This window comes from Lonchura striata, chromosome 4 (genome assembly GCF_046129695.1).
Source record: "Lonchura striata isolate bLonStr1 chromosome 4, bLonStr1.mat, whole genome shotgun sequence".
NCBI lineage: Eukaryota > Metazoa > Chordata > Aves > Passeriformes > Estrildidae > Lonchura > Lonchura striata.
Window position 1 is genome coordinate 9304218 of NC_134606.1, and position 19986 is coordinate 9324203.

A 19986-nucleotide genomic window follows, 5' to 3' on the forward strand; every position below is an offset into this window, starting at 1 on the left:
AGGGGAGGGTTGTATGCAAGATGAATGATGATAAGAGGCCTGGTAGGAGTTTAAATTAGGAAAATTAGAGTAACTGATTTTTATCAGATATTCTAGCCTTTTTTTAGGGCATTCCTTGCATATTGTCCTTCAGGCTTCTCTTATAATCAATGATGAGAAATTACTGCCTAGAAGTAACATGTTTTTTGTGGCTTCGCTATTCTGATTTACAGTTAAAGGCAACATTGAAACCACTTAAGCTGTTTGTAGAGGTGCTTTTTTGTTGTTGTTTTTGCCAGAGCAAGGCAAAAGAATTAAAATTGTTTTGTAGGTCACTAAGCTTTTTTAATCTTCCATATTGCAAAATCATAAGTTTTTCTGCGATAGGGTTAAATTTTGGGGGCTATGTTTTTTTCCCAAGTGCTTTTGTCAACACATCCATGTAGTTGTGTCTCTGCAACTGATTTGAACTTGTCTCAGGAAGGCTGGAACACTAGCAAGTGTCACCAAAAAAATAGTTTTAATTAGTAAGTTGAAAAAAAAAAAAATAATGTGCAGTGTACTTGATCTGCCTCTGTTACAAGAGATGGCTTTTTTTAATTGACGTAAAAAATTTAGGAAAATCTAGATAGCAGAAAGATTGATCAAAACTATTAATTTTTTCACCTCTTTAGAAAAAATACCTGAAAAATATTTGTTTTAAGGAGCCCTAAGTACTTGATACTCTTTCTTAGGTTTCCTACGTTCCAAGAGTATTTATCAGAGTCTGACATTCTGATTTTTATCTGCAGATTACGATCAGGAGGAAGAGGATGAGTCTTATTTGCAGCCGGATACTTCTGACATAGTGAAGGATGGTATGTGATTTCTTTGATTCCCCTCTCAAAAGGCCCTGTGAAAGGCCCCCAGTGAAGGCAATATTCATGTGGAATGCTAGGTTATTATTTTGTATTAGTCATTACTATTCCAGCTGGCAAAATAACTGAGGTGATGTAGAGGTAGCTAATCTTGAGAGGTATTTAGGGTCAGGAGTTTGTAATAACAGCAGTAACCATTTACAGAAGGTATTGCATGCCTTTAGGGGGTGTGTTTTCTTGGAGCCTCCTGCCTGGAATGACCTGTATCTGGTCTGGAGCAGCAGTAATGCTTTTAAGGAAAAAACAGATATAAAGTGAAAAGACTTTACTAAGCCTTCATAAGCCATGCCTGAAGAAAAATAGCAGGAGTTTATTACTTATAACTTTCAGAATTGTGCTGGAAGTCAAATGCTTAGCCAGCATGTTGAATAATATCAGACCTGATGCCATTGAAATATCTTAGACACATAGAAAATGGATTTGAGCAGTCTCTTTTGATGACATACTGTGTTCCCCCTCAGTGTGTCATGTGTTTTGGTTTTCTCTCTGCAGATATGGTCCTGCCCCCTGCGTACCCACCTCCGCCCGTTCCTCACGTCAGGAAATCTCCCTACTCAGAAGCAAGGGCACATTCCTTCGCTGGCAAACCCACTGCACCAGTACCACCACCACCTCCTAAGAGGAGCTTACCTGAAATCAAACTAGAGCCACCCCCTGTGCCCCCTTTGCCTGTGTTCAAAAAGCCTGCAAGTGGCAAAGAGTCTCACCCACTGCCTCCAGAGCCTCTGCCTCCAGCCCAAGTCCTTGCTCCTCCAGAAGCATGTGAGAAGCTAAAAGGCTTAAACCTTTCCCCACGGACTCCTCCTCCTCTGCCAGGCAATAAACCCAAGTTGTCACAGCTTGCTGAAAAGCTAGCAGAGCCCAAAGTGCCAAGGGAACATGGTAAACCTGGACTGTTTGTGCCACCAGTGATCCCAAAGCCACTCATGCCAAGCCACCAGCCCCCTGCAGTCAAGCCCAGAACAGAGAAATCTTTATGTCCCCAGTTACAGTAAGTATAAAAACACAATGCACTATTGTTTTTCAGTCACTTATTAGTTAACAAGTTTAGGCACACTCAGGTTCATAACAACATCTGTGTCCCTTCCCTGCACCATCCCTCTCTGTGTTGTGCTTTTTTTGCCTTTTATTGAAAATCTGCAATGAATCTAGTTGATCTGGTTGGACCTGTTTTGTGCAGGAGCTTGGACTAAATGATCTCTAGAAGTCTCTCCTTACCCAAATTAATCTGTGATTATCTAAATTAATCTGCAAGTGTTGCCTCCTGCTCTGGGGCCCCCAAAACAAGAAAGACTGTTGAAACTCATCCAGAGGAGGCCACTGAGTTGATCTGAGGGCTGGAGCACCTCTTCTAAGAGGACAGGCTGACAGGTTGTTCAGCCTGGAGAAGAGAAGGCTCTGGGGAGACCCTTGGAACATCTTCCAGTACCTAAAAGAGCTACAAAAGAGCTGGAGAGGGATTTTGACATGGGCATGGAGTGCAAGGGCAAGGGGGAATGGCTTTAAACTGAAAAAGGGGAGGTGTAGGTTCAGATTAGATATTGGGAATAAATTATTTACTGGGAGGATGGTGAGGCACTGGCACAGACTGACACATAACTGTGGATGCCCCATCCCTGGAAGGCACACTTTAGATGGAGCTCCAAGCAACCTGGTCTAGTGAAAGGTATCCCTGTGCATGGCAGGAGGGTTGGAATGAGATGGTCTTTAAGGTCCTTTCCACCCTAAACCATTCTAGGATTCTGTGATTTGGGGGCTAAACTGAACTTCAGTTCTAGTTTTACTATTCCTTCAGTGTTTTGTGTATATTTGTTCTGCTTTCCTGATAAGATATCCTTCAGTGCTCATTCTGTTTCTGCCAGGAGATCACCACCAGATGGACAGAGTTTTAGAAGCTTTTCATTTGAAAAACCAGCAGTGCCCTCCAAGCCAAGCCAACCCGATGATGACTCCGATGACGATTATGAAAAAGTAAGACAAAGCAGATGATCCATTCTAAAAGAATATTTTTTTCCTTGGTTGTGTATATCTTTGGGAACATTTTAAGTGCATTATTTAAGGAGAAGAGTAGCTTTCTGAAAACACAGTGCTGTGTAGTTTTTTTCATTTCTTTTTGAGCTTTAGTGAATGCCTTGATAAGTTACAGAGTTTTAAGATTGGATATAAAGGTGAAAGAAGAGTGAAGATTAAATCACCATTAATTATTTTAGATTATGGCTGTATCTTATTTGCATAACAAGTTGCTAGGGTTTTAAGTTGTCGTTGACTTAATGGTGATTTATTTTCTTTATATTTTTTACAGGTTGGGCTGCCTGTTTCAATATTTCTTAATACCTCTGAATCCTTCGAAGTTGAAAGGTAAAATGTGGTTTTAAAATAGTTCCTTAGAAGTCCTACAAAAACCTGTACTGAACTGTAGTCCAAAGATAATTCTGAAAACTTGTGTTTAAAACATGCACTAAAATGTTTAATATGCAAATCACTTTCTAGAGAAGTTAGTTCAATGGTCATATAGTAATTGACAGATGAGAATGCAATGTGATTTGGCTCCATCTGGAGGAAGTAGTTTTGACAGGATGCTGGATGGAACCAGAGAGCCAGATGATCTGTGCTGCATTGCTGGTTCAGGTGCTAGAACAGTGACTTTCTTTCAGCTATGTTCTACTAGGAATTATTACACCCACACCAGATATTTGTATTGAGAATTTTAAGACAGTAGGTATTGGATTTATCTGAGTGCTAAGAACAGGTACATGAATAATTGTAATATGTCATTATTTATTCTTTTTAGGATATTTAAAGCTAGTAGCCCACAAGGACAACCACAAAATGGATTGTACTGTATTAGGAACTCATCTACTAAGCCTGGAAAGGTAAATTGCAATTTCTGAGTCTAACCTCCAAAAAGCTTCTTGATTGAGACATACTGCATTTTATATATTTGTTAAACCACTTAACCATTTAGATGTGGTATTTTCTTAAAGCAACCAAATATGATAGAATCCCTATTGTAGTGTCAGTGATTGTAAAAAAAAACTTTTTAGGCTGGTAGCATAGACTGAATACATTGCATTTTTCTTTTTCAAGGTATTGGTTGTATGGGATGAACCTGCAGGAAAAGTGAGAAACTACAGAATCTTTGAAAAGGTCAGTAGCTGTGCTACATATGCATCTTTAGATTACATATGTCTCTGTGTATATAATGAATGTGCCTAAATAAAAGGTAAATAGCAGAACTAACAAGTTAAAGTCTAAATTTGTTCCCACCTCTGACAGTAAAAATCAGCTGATTTACAAGTATCTGCTCTAGGATAAAAGTTCAAGTACTCAGATCTGGGCTTTCTAATTGCTGTATCATGTATCATCATAAATTTCAGCCCCAGTCAAATCCTAGTAAATTCCTGAGCTTAATTTGGACTTATCTGTATGACTGACTAGTTTGCAAAGGAATAGTGTATTTGAAAGAACTTAGTTCTTATGATGATGTTCTGGCCCTTTTTCCTTTAGACACTGAGCTGGAAACATTACTGTCAATGGTTACATATCTTTTTGTTCTATAACAGGACAGCAAGTTTTACCTGGATTCAGACATCCTGTTTTTGAACATGGGAAGTTTGGTGGAGTACTACAGCACTCATGTCTTACCCAGTCATGACAGCCTGATTCTCAGGTGTCCTTATGGTTACTCTAAGCCAAGGTGACAGGACAGCCATGGCTCACTGAGACCCTGCTGCCCCTGAGGACAGGACTCCTACCACTGTTGGACATCCTGCTGTTTGCACACACAAACTGAATCTGTTTCCACCTTTTATTCTCACATAAATTGTTATATAAATTCCATTTAATGAACTTCTGGTAAAACCTTAGAGTCCAGATCAGTGGATTTCATGGGCTTTCTTTTTACAAAGATCTGAACTGATTTGGCTGTGAAAGCTGTCCAGGATACCCACACCTTTTATAAAACTGCTGCTATTACTAATCTCCTTGGAATGTTGAAGATGAACGTGAACAGAGAAGTGATCTGAATACAGCTGATCTAACAAATGGACACTTCTGGAAGTATGTCAGAATTTATTGTGACAGGGAATACTAATACTCTGACTTGGAGGTACTGCTCCTAAAGTCAGCATTGGTGCTGAACTGAGATATTTTGTATTACTTGTATAGTTGATGTGTACATAATGAAGATTTCTGTGCAAATTATTTTATTTACTATAGGTGAAGATGATCAGGAAATTAGGCTTTTTTTTAAGCCACCTCTTATGTCCTTGTACCTTCTGAGTACAGTAATTACTATCAGGTACTATCTGGCTGATATGGGTGTGGCATCCCACATACTGCTTAATAACATGCACAACATGTGTGGAACAATATTGATTTGGCTTTCATGGGAGCCCCATTACCTAGTTTTGAACTGGAAGGGTTCATGCCACTGGTATTTTTAAAGGGTATGAGAAAAGAGAAGGGGCTACTTCAGATTTTGGGGGAAGGGAAGGGAGCCATTTGAATGTTCCAAATTCCAACTAGCAGTTTTATCTCGCATTGCCATAGTCAAAGGTTCTTTAAAACAAAGCACAAAAAACCACCTGAACCAAACCATGATTGTAATGCTACTATCAATCCAAAAATCTTTGTGGTCACATTTTGTTGTCAGCCAGATGCATTCTTTTCTGTTGTAGGGCAAAACACACTACCCTAGTCTGGTACGAAGACTTATTTTATCATTAAAATTTCTACTCAGTTTGTAGTTGCATGCAAAACAAAAATCTGTCTTTAATCTATTGTCAGTGATAGACATTACCAGGGTGCTTTTAACATTATTTCCCTAATATTTTGGGGACAGGTGTCCTAAATCCAAGGGCTTGACATGTATGCCAAAATTACTCTATTCCTGAATTTTAATATGGGGGAGAAATTAATTTTAATAACCTCTTAAGTAATTCTGTTGATCCAAAAATAGTGTCATAATGGTCTCATACTCTAATAATAAGTTTACAATACTCGTAACAATAGTAAATAATTTAACTACTCCTGAAACAGGAGAAGGTATTTAGATTTTTATCAATCTGAATTTCTATTAATAAACTTTTTTCTGTTACCTTTTTAAAGTTTATACATGCCCATTTTAATCTTGTTAGATGGTCACAACTTTAAAATCATAACCAAACTATTACAGAATAATGCTTTTCTTTTTATGAAAACAATAAACCAGGATTTAGTCCTTAATCAGATGGCATATGAAGATGATACACAGGAATTGAGGCAGGAAATTCTGCCTCCATCTTTTTCAAGAGACAGAGACATACACAACATCAGTCTTTTGATCTCTGTTCCCGCTGTAATAGGACTTATGTGTGTAAAGAATGTGAAGTACTTAAAATTCAGATTTTGTTGAATGTTGGATATTTTAAGTCTAATTCCTTTTATTTTAAATTAGTATCCCTGTGATGCACTACCCTGATATTAACCCTCTCTAAAGAAGGTTCAGCCAAGACAGCATTTTAAAAACTTTTTTGGCAAATACTTTTATGTATATCAGAGTAAGTTCAAGTCTCTTGCAATATTCACAAATGTCTATAGAGTAAGATTTTCCCTGTCTGGAAATAATTGAGTTCATTGTGTTATGACAATCATACTTATGGTATGCTCTCTTTGTGGCCCTATTCAGATATTTGATTGTTTGCTCAACTTATACTCAGAAGATTTTTAAATTGTAAACATCCATTTAAACCGTAACACGCTCTTTACCTGTGTAATATGAGAGTTGCAAATATGTAAATTTTTGTGTAATTCCCTTTTGTATCTAAATGTATAGATTTCTGAAGTGGATAAACTTTCAATGCCAGTCCACCTTGTCTTGTGCAATTGTCTTTCATTTCACAGGGGTGTGTTCTGATGGTTTTGTTCATACCTGTGTTCTTCTAACAGTGGAATTAGAGGAATTAATTTTCAGTGCCCCTAAAAAGCAAATCTTCATGTTCTAAACAAATCTGCAATAATTCAGACTCTTTAGTCCTCTTGCTCCTACATACTAGTCTAGTCTGCTTTATAACAAATCAGGTGAGTTTCTGGTGTTTGTAGGGAGGAAAGACACAGCTACAACGCATGGCTAAGTATGTCTCCTCTATTTCTCACTAATCTGCCTCTCCTCATTCCTTCACCAGCAAGCAATCTTTGTGTCTACAACCTCCTACAAGCTCCTTAGCTTTAAAATAGTTTGTGGGGAATTGTAAAAGCAGCATTTGATGTGCATAAAGGATGTAGTTAATGAGTTTTTGTAATATCCAAGTCAAAATCATTGATATTGGAAAAAGTCTTGCCTCTGTGACTGAACCTCCAGATAAAAGTATTACAGATCATATTTGGATGGGGATTGCTGTTCTAGGAAAAAAATATTAAGAGTGCTTTTGAAAATAAAACAAGGAACAATCAATGGCAGCATGTCATAAAAAGTGAACCAATATCCAAACAATTTTTCTGTGACAATAGAGGTGCATTGTGTCAGCAGTCAAGCTTTGCCCACCTCAGAATGTGAATAAGTAGCAAGAATATTAATGGCCTCAAGTGGCTTCATCCTTTGGAATGTGCAAAAGGGTGCTGAAGATTTTGGGAACTGAAAGTGAGATTATGTAGAATTTGGGGACATCTGCTGGTTAGCCTGTTCCACACAACAGGAATCCAGCAGTTGAGCATGTGTGTGGAAGTCATTTGGGACAAATCAATCTTAAGTGACTTCAGATAGAAGATCAAAGCTAACTTCAAGTGGAACTTAATAGGCTGGGTCTTTGAAACTTAAGATTCTTTTGGCTCATTTGTCTCAAATAAGTAGCAATATTGTTTGGCAGAATTGCTCATCTGAATGTCTTGTAACCTAAAGAACAAAGAGATAAATTAATCTTTCTGTGTTAAAATAATTCTTAAAGTAAACTTTGAGGTAGAATTTACAAAATGGACATCTGAGCATCGCCAAAACTTATGCACATTGTGAAACATTAGGCAGCTGTTCTGAACATTAAATACTTCACCTAGCAGCAAGTAAATGTTGCAATAGTTTCCATCTTATAAAATACCTCCTTGAAGTCAAGGAGGGGTTTTTTTCCTACCAGTGGGAGTGATTGAGATACTCATAATTACAGACCCCCTGTGGGAGAGCTTATAGTCCTTTTACTATACTTAAAAGTACCAAGAATATCAAGTACCAAACACTACTAGAACTTCTAGATGGAGAGCATTTGAGCTTACTTTAAAACTGAATGGGCTGATTTATGTTCAGTAGGTTTTGGGTATGGAGTAAGCCTTGTAGCACAGGCACCTCCAAATCTATTCCTTCAGGGTTCCCATTCCTGTATTGTAATTACAGGATGGTCACTACTGTCCCTCACTTGTATCTTCCTCCTTACAGTATCTAGTTCCCAGGAAGTGGTTAATTCAGCCTCTCAGGCTGATGATGTGGTCCTGAGAGGCATGTAATCTTGGATATATCAAAGAATCACTTTTAATGTAATGTTACATATATCTCTCCTGGAGTTGGTTTTTTACAGAAATGACAGTGTTAAAAACCATTTGTAGGATGAGATGGCTGGATATATAAAACAAGAGGAAAGCTGGTTCTTGGGCTGGCTGATGTGCACTGAAATTCTGGTCTGGACAGCCTTTTGCATGGCTGGAGTTTTGCACCTGAACTGAAGGCCAGTGATGCCACCATAGCACCACAGAAAACAGGAGAGTCTGTCCCATGGAAAGTTCTTAAAGAGTTTTATTACAGGGCCAATATGGAAAGGTGCTCCAGCTGTGGCTTCACAAGCTGTCTTAGGCTTCATTGATTATGTTGTGCTTTAATTTACATTCATTTGCACTGTACTAACCTTCATGCTGATTTATTTTTCCAAGAAAATGACAGCCACACCCTAACCATGGGAGTACTGCTGAAATTGTGCCATTTAAAAATTAAATGTGAGGGAATTAAATGTAGGGAATTAAAAATTTGATATTCTAATATTACAAAGCTTCTCTCAAGATTAATTAACTTTCTCATGTATATAATTAAAATAGTAGCTATCTTAAAATATTTTTCTTATGCTTCTCAGCCCTCCTCATTAGTTTGAACTTGCCCTGATATGTTTTTCCTTTCTCTGTTTTACCCTCGAGTCTGCTTATAGTTCTAAAGTTAGTTCAAAAGTTCTAACTTCTTTTAATGACATTTTGCCTTCTCCTACTATTAAGGATAAAGATGCTATTACAGAGCAGCTAAAAACATTTGCAGCTGCTCTAGTCACACTGGAATTCATGTCTAAGCAACTAACAGTGAACATACAACTAGAAGGCAGATGATACTCAGGAAGTTGTAGAGGTTGCAATTAAATTAATTGGTTTTACTTGGAAAAGCATTTTGGAAAAACAAGCCCTAACCTTCACAAAGAAATATTGCAACATTAAAGAGAATGTTGGTTGCTGGAGTTCCTTTGTGTAAAGCAATCATTGCACCTTTGGTTTTGTTTAACTGCAAGTGCTGTTAATGAGCTTGAACCATATAGCTCCCTTCACATTTTATCTCAATCATGTATAAAAATTTCTCCATGTCCCCTGAGCATAAAGTCAACATTTTTCAAACTTAAAGCCAAAGTGGCCTCTCAGATTAAGATTGTATACAATTTGGCAACATTTAGTATGGGCCTATTCCAGCTGCTCTGCCCCTTTGTCCACCTGCTGTTTCGGTTATCTGAATTTTAATTTTTTTCCAGCTGAAACAAACCTTAGATGTGTTTTTGTTTGGTTGTGGAGAGAGATGAAAGTAGACTAGAATGCACTTTTTTACTCCATGTAATCTTTCTATTGAACCTACATTAAAATTGTTTCTACATGGTATTTCCAGTCCCTTCCTTGCATAAATTAGTAAAATTCAAAAAAGAGCTCCCTCTGAAGAACAAGAATTCATGTACTTCAGACATAACCTTATATATAATCACCAACTTTAGTAATACTACAAATAAACCATGAGATATTACTGGTGTTATGCACAGCTGAAATTAAGATAACCTATTACATAACATTGAAAAAAAAGCATTTAAATGCAATAATTTCAAAGACAAATCCCTCATGAGCTTTTCATTAGTAATGCTGCATGTGTGTAAGCTCCCTTGTCCCATTTCCAGCAGAGTCCTGGGTGCCAATGAGAGACACAGCACACATAGGGCTGTTCTTGGGCTATTTTGTACAGGTAACTTGTGTTTGTCCCCACACACCCTCCCAACACTCCAACTCTGGTATGACTGGCCAGGGACTGGTTTTTACTTTGCTGGCACAGGGAAGTTTTGCTGCTAGGACTCTCCTTTTGAAGGCCCATGGGAAAAGCAGTAGAAAATTCACATACTGGCATTGCTTTAATTGGAGGATCCAGGACTTTTTCTGAAAAATGGAGTAGGTCTGTGTGAGATGAAGACAGGTGATGACAGCAGGCAAACAAGTCCTGCCTGATCAACAGACTGTCAGGACAGAACAGTTCTGGCAGGTCAGGAGAGAAAAATCTACCATACTACTACCTTACTATCAGTCCCTGTTTATAGGTGAGAAAACTGACCTGGAACTGCTTATATGGAATAAACACACCCCATATAAAGGAAAAGATAAATGTCCTAATGCCAGATGTAGGACATCAGCCTAGTGCTGTGCTTCTCTCAGGTAGCTAGTAGCTAGAAGCTACCTGAGCATCAAAAAGTGCTAATGCCAGGTAAAGAGGTCAGGTGCATAAAAACAATTGTGCAGCACTATTTTTCTGCTACCTAGTAAAGCCACATGAAAATAATTTGTAAATTAATACATTCACATTGACTCTTTGATTTGAGACTGTGATGTAAGTTGAGTCCAGTGCTGCTGCTGCTGCTGGAGCCTGATGAGGAGAGCAACTATTATTTGAAAGCCAGTAACCATTCTCCAGTACATGTGCATATGGCAAGTGGAAGCCTACTGGCAACAAGCTTGCCTTGGTCATTTTCCCAAAACCCTCACCAGCACCCCAAAATCTTGAAGGAATCAAATACTGCAGGCTGAAACACTCAGTGTAGTTCACATTGTACCTTTTGCTGTAGCTGTAATGCTGCAAACCCAGCTGGTAAGAGTTAACAACTACAAGTTCTTCATGTCTTAAATAATGCAGAAGTGCTTTTTGATATTCTCTTGTCTTTTTTCTGCAGCAGAGCACAGAGCTTTAGTGTGTGTCAGTATTTATGAGCCTTCCCTTGAGTTTCTACCCATGTAACCCTACCTGTGCCATTGCACAGCACTGCCCTTCCTGCAGCTGGGCAGAGGCAGGTCAGGAACCTGGGCAGGCCAAAAACTGAACAGGGAAGATAAACACAGTCACTCATCAGTCACAGTCTCAGCCTGTGGAGGGAGATGGTTGATCCACCAGGAATCTGCCCCCCACCACCCCTCCCCAATTTTTCCTTCAGATTAGCCATGTGAAACAGTGGCCTCATGATTATCGGAGATAACGCAAGGGGCGGGGGAAAGCTGGAAAGAGACTGTAGGAATCTGTGCCCTTGGGCAGGTCGCAAAGTAGGACAGCAGAAGAGAAAGGTAAAGGAACAGCACTCACCAGCAGCACAAGAGCCAAGAGGAGCTGATAAAAGACATCCTTTGATCAGCTCAAGCTGCTCCTGTCACTGCACCCTGCAGTTACACAAACACTTTGAGCCAACACTGCCAGAGAAAGAAATTTCCCTGCCCTCCCCCAGCCCTGGGCACTGCTGCTGCCCTCAACATCCCCATCCTTCCTGCCACTGCTGGTCTTAGAGCCACATACTGAGCTGGAGAGGAAACCCATTAACTTTGAAACAAAGCAGTATTTTTTTGCTGAGTTAGTTCTAATATGAATTCATTCTCTCATTTACTTTCTGAGACAAGAGAGAGAGCTCTGTGAGTTAAATGCTTTGGTGAGAAAGGGAAAGAAAGGAAGAGAGATGCCAAGATGGAGTATTTTGGCAAGTAATCAAAGAAAAAACACCGCATGGGGCAGCTGGCTGGAGTCTGCAGGTGCAGAGCAGGGACAAGAGTATGCTGCCATGTATGTACACACATCCACTGGGTTTACAAGGTTCAGCACCAGGCAGGTGAAATGATGTTAAAGTGTCAAACAGTTCTTACAAAAAATGTTCAGACACAATTTGCTAATCATTAGTAATTACACTAACACATGTCCAGCTGTGGGATGATTTTGATTAGGCAGATCTAAGTCCAGTAGGGCCTTATTGTCAGATTTGTGGTAATCATTCTGTGTCATCACTTGACACCTGAACCACCACTTTTGGTGGCTGAATTCACAGACAAGTTTATGCATATCTCTGTGGCCTGCTTTTAGGTAAGTGGATGTGTTTCCCTGGGGGAGATGGTTGGAGCAGGCTAGATTCCTCCCGTATTCCACAGGAGGAATTTGTGGATCCTGAAATCTATCAGGTTCTACTTGCTGGAGTCCTCTCTACATATAGATAACTTGGGGATGAGGGTTGTGGATAGCAGAGAAGGGTTTACTGTTTCTGAGAGCTTGTTCCCAGCCCACCAAGTCTTCATTTGTCCCGTGGCAGGCAGCAATTCTGTAAAACACGCAGATGTGTAGACCGGCAGAATCAAAATTATAGAGAAACGACAGTACAAATGGACATAAAATAGGTACGAGGAAGAAGTTAACTTTCCAGTTGGTGCTGGTTACACCAGGCACAGCTCCCCGAAGGCCTCGGGAGGCCTGAGGGCGCTTTAGAAAGCTCTCGCAGGCTGCTCCGCACAAGCCGCGCGATGGATCCGCGCACGTCCCCAAACAAGCGCGCGGCTCCTCGCCAGCCTGGCATTTCACACCCGGAGGATTCAGCTCCTTGGGCTGTGACAGGTGTCTCCAGTGAGTCCTGCCCTCCCGGATCGCCCCGGCCTTGCTGGGAGCTGACAGCGATCGGACACCGCCACCGCGGCGCGATAACGAGCCCTTATCGCAGCGCGCCCTCGCCGATTAGCGACGTCTGCCTGCGCCTATCTCCCGGCCCGCTCTGAGATAAGCACCCCAGCGCCGCGCCGCTCCTTTCCGCTGGGATGCAGCGCCGCCAGAACGCCTTTCGCTGTGTCCGAACGCTCTTCCCAGCCCGCTCCCGGCCGCCCGGGCCCCCCGGCGCTCCCGGAGCCGCGGGACCCGCCAGGGGCGGCCCGGCCGCACCGCCCCTCGCCCCCCTCCGCCAATGGGAGAGCCGCTTACTCGGCGGGCGCGCGCCCTCCCGCCAATGGGCGGCGCCGTTGTTGGGCTTGCGGGCTGTGGAAGCCGCACCCTGACGGGCGGGGGCCGCTCGGTGCCTGAGGGGGCGGCGGGAGCGGCGGGAGGCGGGGACCGAGACAGCGACAGCCTGGCCAGGGCACCAGGGACCGAGACAGCGACAGCCTCGCCAGGGGACCGGCCGCGGCGGCCCCTTCGCTCTCGCCCGTTCTCGTCTGCCTGGGGTGAGCGGCGCGGCGGTGACGGTGCGCAGGAGGCTGAGGGGCGCAGCCGGCGGCGGGCGGGCTGTGAGGGGGAGACGGGCGCTGCGGGGAGGGGAGGAGAGGCTGGGGCGCAGACACGGGAACCGGCTCGTTAAGCCCGGAGGGGGGCGGTGGGGGCTGTGTCCGCCTGGAAAACGTGGCGGGGCGCGCTGAAAAGCCATCTGCGCGCAGGGTGCGTGCGGTGAGCGGCTGCGGCGGGCTCGGGAAGGCGGGGGCAGGACGGGGGGCTGCGGGCCGGGCTGCGGGGGCAGCGTGCTGCCAGCCCTGCCTCGGGCGGCGCGGCGCCCATCCCGCGCCCGCCGGGATGCTGCGGCCGCTCGGCGCTGGAATCTCCATTGCACCCAAGCGCTGCGTCTGCCGGCGCTGCCCCCGCCGCCCTTGTGCTTCGCCTGCCCCTTCTGCCAGCCCGAGGCGACCTGCGGGCTGTGCGGGGCGGAATGCGGGCTTTGGAGAGTCCCAGCCATCGTCCGCAGAGGACGTAGGAGTGAAGGAGGATTTGGGATGTGTGTCTGCGCGGTGTTGGGGATTGGCGGGGCACCAGCAGCAGGCGGGCAGTTGTTTTGTTTTCTCTGCTGGAAGGGGTATCTACATTTTAGCGTTTCTGCTTTTGATACAAAATGTCACATGCCTTTCTGCACGTAATTGCTGCACACTCGCTGTGCTGCTTTTAGGGTTGATTCTTAATCTGCGTTGGCTTTAGTTAAAACTAGCAATTAGGGAGGGGGAAAATCCAGTCAAGCTGGAAAAATGTCCACGGCTGTGTCGAGATGGGGGCTAGGAATAGCACTACATTTACATCTTTCGTGAGATGCTGCTGTAGCTCTGTGGTGTAAGCTCATTGCTGGTTTTGTTTTATTCCCTGCATTGTGGAAAGTTGCTGTAGATCACAACATTATCGTAAACCAAAAGGTATTCAGTTTTCTTGCACTGTAACTTAACGTTTTTATTACGAGTTTTACGAAATATGTCTACCTTGAGCTTATGAATTTTCAAACTGCAACTGCTGCTGGATAATTCCTCTGTGCTCTGCTGAAAGCTACAGGTATCTCCCTGCAGACAGGCTGTTTACAGCTCTGCTTCTTGTAACGTGACTATATGTGCCAGTCCTTAATTGTCACAAATTCCGTTTTTTGGTGTTTTTTTTTTAATACAGCAAAAGAATTTATTTTAAAGGCATACAAATTATTTCTAAGAATGGCTTCCATTTTTGTTAATTAAATATAATGGTATAAATATTATGTTTCTCAGTAGGGAAATACTCTTTTAATAGCACTTGTGTAATAAATTAGGAAAAAATGCAACTGTGGACTAGACTTCTGAAACAGGTGGCTTTGGTATTTTTTTATATTCAGTAAACAGATTTGATGCCAGCAAATTTGATATAATCTTGAGTGAATGTAATGATCTGTATAATTTGCCTCGTAGAATTTAAACTTGGTGGTTTTCCGAGGAGAGTTTTAAGGGAGAGGCATTTGCACGATTTTACATCTTTTCTGTAGCAAGATAATATGTGCATTACTGTGTTTGCATGTTTAAATGTCTTGTAGTTTTACTGGTATGAAGCTCTATGATGCGAATAGTGCTTTTTATACAAAAAACTGTTGTGTTAACTGAATGTTTTCTTTCTGTGGTAGATGATTATAAGTGTGAAAAATTTGAATGTGCTTCATCTGAAGCAAGTATTTTTGCTGGCATGTTGTGCCAGTAAGTTCATTAGAGTATGGTTCACTAATGCTGCAGAGTGAAAGAGGTCATTTACTGAATCAGTATTTTTCCATGACAGTTTTTTTAGATGTATCCAACAGAAAATGACTCAACTCTTATTCTTTGAGATTCACCATCAATATTAAATGTTATTTTGCATGCATGAGATAGGCCTCTGAGCAACCTGGTCTACTGGAAGATTCGCATGGCAGGGGGTTCAGAGCTAGGTGATCTTTAAGGCCCCTTCCAACCCAAACCGGTGTGTGATTCTGTGTATGAAATTGGATCATCTGGTGAAATTAGGTAGAGAAAGCTCCTTTGAGCACTGAGAGACTCTGACAGAAGTTTGGCTAAAACCATTTCTGCCCCAAGTCTTGGTTTTTGAAGTGTAGTTTCACAGCATGAACTGCCTGTAGCAAATCTCATCCAACATTCCCTGACTTGGTAGAGGAGGAAAAAAAAAGAATTTTGAAGTAGCCAATTTTACTAATAGATATAATAAAATAATAGAACTGAAAGTTTCAAACTAGGAGAAGACTGCTTAGCATGCTGATTGCTACAATGCATACAGCTTCTATGTGACAAGTGCTTCCTGAGGAGCCTAGGCAGTAAATCTTGTATCCACTGGTTTTCTGACTGGTAGAAATAGCTTTCTTAATTAATAGAGAGTTGTAGCAGTGGTGAATTGTGAGTAATCTGTAAACTCCAAACTGTTGCTGTGCAAATGAGCCACTCCTGCTTTGAGGGAAAAATGCATATTAATAAAACTTGCCCACTACTTCAGTGAAGTAGAGTGAATCAATTCTTTGCTGTGCAGCAGAGAGAGATACCTGAGGTATGGGGGCATGAAGAAAAAATTATGCTGATTTTCTGATTTTGGTGGCTCCTAAATTAGAGCTTTTGGACAATGCTGCAGCACAGAAAGTGTTCTGTGAAATAGCACTATATCAGTAATTCAGACTGCAACTAAATATTTCTTTGGCAGTTTTAGGGTGGTATGTGCTTTGTATTTGGAAAGTGATTGTGAGCAGATGTGAAAGTAAGTTTACTCTGCTGATTCCATTGTGCCGGTCATTTGACATCTCCTGAGGAACCTGTCTGAAGCTTTTCTGTAGAGTTATGCATCTTCTGTAGTAACAGATTCAAAAGCAGGTATATTTTAAAATTAGTGGAAGTCCCTAGATTACCTAAGTTAGGCAGTTTTCATTCATATAATTTAATCAGCCTCCTCAGGGGAATAGGAAAATATTACCTAGTCTTGCTGCTTATTCAGCATTTCTCTTCAAAAATACTCTGGTTTTGCTAAGGCTGAGAGCAGCAGCTGTACAAACCTGTCAGTAGAGAAAGGTGTAAAATGTAAAGCATATGAACCAGTTTATTCCTTCAGGAAAGCTTTTCATTAGAAGTAGTAATGCTTGAAAAGTACTGGTTATACAGATTTTGATCTCTAGTAATTTTTACTTTAAAATTTCCCTTTTCTATGGCTACTTTTTCTATCACTTCAAAGTATCATGTATACAGTAACAGGGTTCTGTAGGAATGTATAACATCTGTTACCATCTCGGTAAGCATCTGTTGTTTATTGAGAATAATCTTGACAATCTTTAGTCATATTGAAGCAAGTAATTGGTTTCTTTCCTCACCACGCAGTGGATGTTGTTTACTGTGGTCTTGTCAGTTCAGAAGGTTTAGTGGTTGGTAGTTACAAATGTTGTAGGGGAAGAGACTCCAGGAAACGCCCTTTTCAGAAGTACTGCTTTTCAAATCAGGTGGAAGCTGAGATGGTGTCATTTGCCACGAGGACTCGGGTTCAGCATCCCAACCAACGGGCCTGGTCTTGAATGCGTTTAAGTATTGCTGCTCCTCTGGGGAATTTCAAAGTCTGACTGTTCCTCGCTTCAGGGCAGGTGAAGGTTTAGTGCAGAGATGGATTTGAATAACCACTGCCCGTCTGACCAGTGTGTGTGTGCTGCTGCACTGACTCTGACCTCTCAGAGAAACTGAGAACGCTGTCCTTGGAGGTGTAGCCAAACAGGAGTAACAACTGCTTCGGTCCCTTCCCAACTTCCTCCCTTTGACCTTGCTTATTTGATTGCATTCCGAGAAATGATCTCTGCCTTCTCTGCTGGATTCAGTTGTTATCCAGCGAAAGATCAGCCTTTCCAACTCAGATCGGTTGCACTAACAAGTGAAACATCAAAAGAATTTTTCACTATCACTTATTTGAATGGTTTTCCCTGCTGATTAATTAAAAATTAACATAAATGAAAGCAAATCTCAATTCAGTTTTAGAACTGTGATATTATGAGCTACTCTTTTAAACTGGGACTTGGCATATATGTGCTCTTCAGACTAATCAAACATTCCTTTGCATTTTTAATTGACGAATGTCTTTTTTAAATCACTGATTTTTGTACCATATGTTGTGTATGATTTTCAGATCTGGACTTAGGAAGTCTGAAAAAATAAGAAGTAAAATATTTCAGAATTTTGACATTTTGTTTTTCTTTCATACACCTAACTGAAGTGCTGTAAAGGGCTCAGGGAAACAGTGGTAAATGCAATTAATCAGTATCTGTTTATGGTATTTTTGATACTTTCAAATCAAATGAGTAGATGATTGTTGTGATGCAGTTCTGCTCCAAAGACTAGGGGGCAAAAAAAAAGCAGATCTAGGTTTTTGGTTGGAATCAGTAAACATGTAAAAGCAGTTTTGGATTAAAAACTGTAATTTGTCTTGGAGCCATAGAAACTTAGGTTTTCTGGGTGTTTTTGATTTGTTTGTACAAATGTCAAATGTGTTACATTACTTTTTATACTTTTTATTTCTATCTTGTTTTAGATCTTGAATCTTGAAAGATCTGATACACTATTTCAGTTCTATTACCGTTTATGCCAGATTAAACCAGAAGGTGTTGAGGAAAACCTTGACCCCTGAAAACTATATTTTCTGTTTTTCTGTTGGCTGTTTTGTGTTGTTGTTTGGGGTTTTTCCTCTTGCTGCTGTTTTGTGTGTGTGTTAAAAATGACTGAGCATAAAGTCACTGTTGGTGCATTGTGACTGTGGAGATGAAGAATAAAGCATACCCTGAGTTTAGTGTTTTAACAGATGAAGCAATTTCTTCAGGTATTGTCACTGCAAAATATTGATGAAAATCTATCAAGTGTGTACACTTGTGAAGCATCCATTCCACCTAAAATTCATTGAAAAACATATTGCTGCTGTTGTGCATTAATGGAGAGGCACTGTATACTTGGCTTTTCTTTTCTCCAAAAGATCTTGTCTAGCAAAGCCTTGTGTGGTGACCTTGAATCAGCACAGCTTAAAGTGTTCCAGCGTTAAAAAGACTCACTTTATTTTTCTTTTCAATGTCTAAAACTGTTAGCTACACCAGCTGAATTGAACAGGAAAGTGGTGACTTGAAACACAAAGGGTTTCTGCCAGTAGTGAGATGTGACGGCCCAAGCTGTGTCCCTGCTGAGGGCGGGGCAAGGCTCCTGGTTAGCTCTGGGAAGCAGGAGGGTGTGCCTGGGTGGGCGCCTCACCTGCCGCCAGCCAGGGCGTGGGGAGCGCCCGTCCAGCCCAGCCGCTGCCGCTGCCCGGCTGGCCTGGGTGGGCTCAGCTGAGGGGAGGGGGGAGCACGGCACTCACACAGTGTGCAGGGAACACGACGACTTCAGAAGGATAAATAGGGAACCATATGCGACTGCAGTTGGTAGCAAATAATGTTTCATTAGTTTTGTCATTTATTTTTTCTATTTTTTTTTCCGTTACTGGAAAGGTTTCCATGATTTTCAGGTAAAATTCTACACAGCTAATGTGTCACTTTATTTTTAAATGTCATTTCAAATTTCCATATGATTTGAATAACAGATTCAGTGTAAAGCACAAGATTCTATTTTGATTCCAAAGTAAATTTTCTTTCCTTACTGTGGATTTTATTTTTAAGTCTACTAGTACATAGCAAAGTGTAGGATTTTTTTGTTTGGATTTTTTACCCACCCTCTTGGGCTTAGAGTAAAATTTATTAGATGGTGAGTCTTCAAAGACAGTCTGGTGATTTCAGTTATAACTGATGACTTAGAAATATTTTGGAATAAATCTATGTCTTTTATAGGTGAATTAATGATAAAATTGTGCTTGTTTTTGTAAATTATTTTTCATTACGTGTTCGTGGCTAGAAATATACAGTTAAAATTTATTTGGATATGTAGAATGTTTATGGTACAGTATTACAATAGTTTTGAATCTATTAATATGAAGAAAAAATAAACTAATAATGATCTTAGATCGCAGCTGTGCATATAAATCTATGGCTTTTATCCTGTTTAGTTATATAGGGATTTTGGTAAAAAGTTAGTGAACTTTGCAGAGCATTCCCAAGGCAAGTGAATGGAGATGGGACATAAGATCAATCCTTCATCCAAAGGAAAGCTGTTTCATCTCTTATGTATCAAGGAAGGTTGGTGGGTGGGTTTCTATGCCTTGGACTCAGAGAGGGTCATCCTGTTCTTTGATTCTGTTCCACTTGTAACTCATTGTCTGTGTGGCTTTGCACTTTGCTTTCAATCTCCTTTAGAACTTGCACTAATCTTGACACTGCTGAGTTATGTGGACCATCTTATACTGAGTTTCTTGCCTCTCCCCTGGAAGGAGAATTTGTGGTTGCAACGTAGGGTAGTGGTTTTGGCAGGTGGGATGTCCACTTCTAGATCTGCCATAGTCTTTGTTGTTGACCTGGGACACTGACTTAGTTCCAGTCTGTTAGTGGAGATGTTGGTTTGAGAATAAGGAAAGGCCAGTGAAGGTGCCTGTGCCCCTGCTTTGCACAAATGGAATGACAGTCCTTCCAGCATCCTCCTGTTTTTCCTC

At 41.2% G+C, this 19986-nt stretch overlaps 2 protein-coding genes across 18 annotated transcripts in view; both read left to right on the forward strand.

Annotated features, from left to right (window-relative positions):
• Positions 1-6746, forward strand: part of SH3BP2 (SH3 domain binding protein 2) — a 36408-nt gene extending 29662 nt beyond the window's left edge. For 5 of the 6 annotated variants that reach the window (XM_021550699.2, XM_021550697.2, XM_021550696.2 and 2 more), the window contains 7 exons: positions 771-836; positions 1389-1887; positions 2759-2867; positions 3199-3254; positions 3688-3769; positions 3984-4043; positions 4460-6746. In XM_021550699.2, the coding sequence (XP_021406374.2) occupies positions 771-836; positions 1389-1887; positions 2759-2867; positions 3199-3254; positions 3688-3769; positions 3984-4043; positions 4460-4597 (1010 nt within the window). In that variant the 3' untranslated portion in view covers positions 4598-6746. The remainder of the gene's footprint in view (positions 1-770; positions 837-1388; positions 1888-2758; positions 2868-3198; positions 3255-3687; positions 3770-3983; positions 4044-4459) is intronic. The other variant, XM_021550695.2, reaches the window with a different exon arrangement.
• A 6484-nt stretch (positions 6747-13230) lies between these two features.
• ADD1 (adducin 1) overlaps positions 13231-19986 on the forward strand; it is a 69012-nt gene continuing 62256 nt past the window's right edge. For 2 of the 12 annotated variants that reach the window (XM_077782728.1, XM_031504588.2), the window contains exon 1: positions 13231-13370. The gene's annotated coding sequence lies outside the window, so the exon portion shown is untranslated. Of the gene's footprint in view, positions 13392-19986 lie in introns of all 12 variants that reach the window. The other 10 variants (XM_077782725.1, XM_021550743.3, XM_077782727.1 and 7 more) reach the window with 8 other exon arrangements.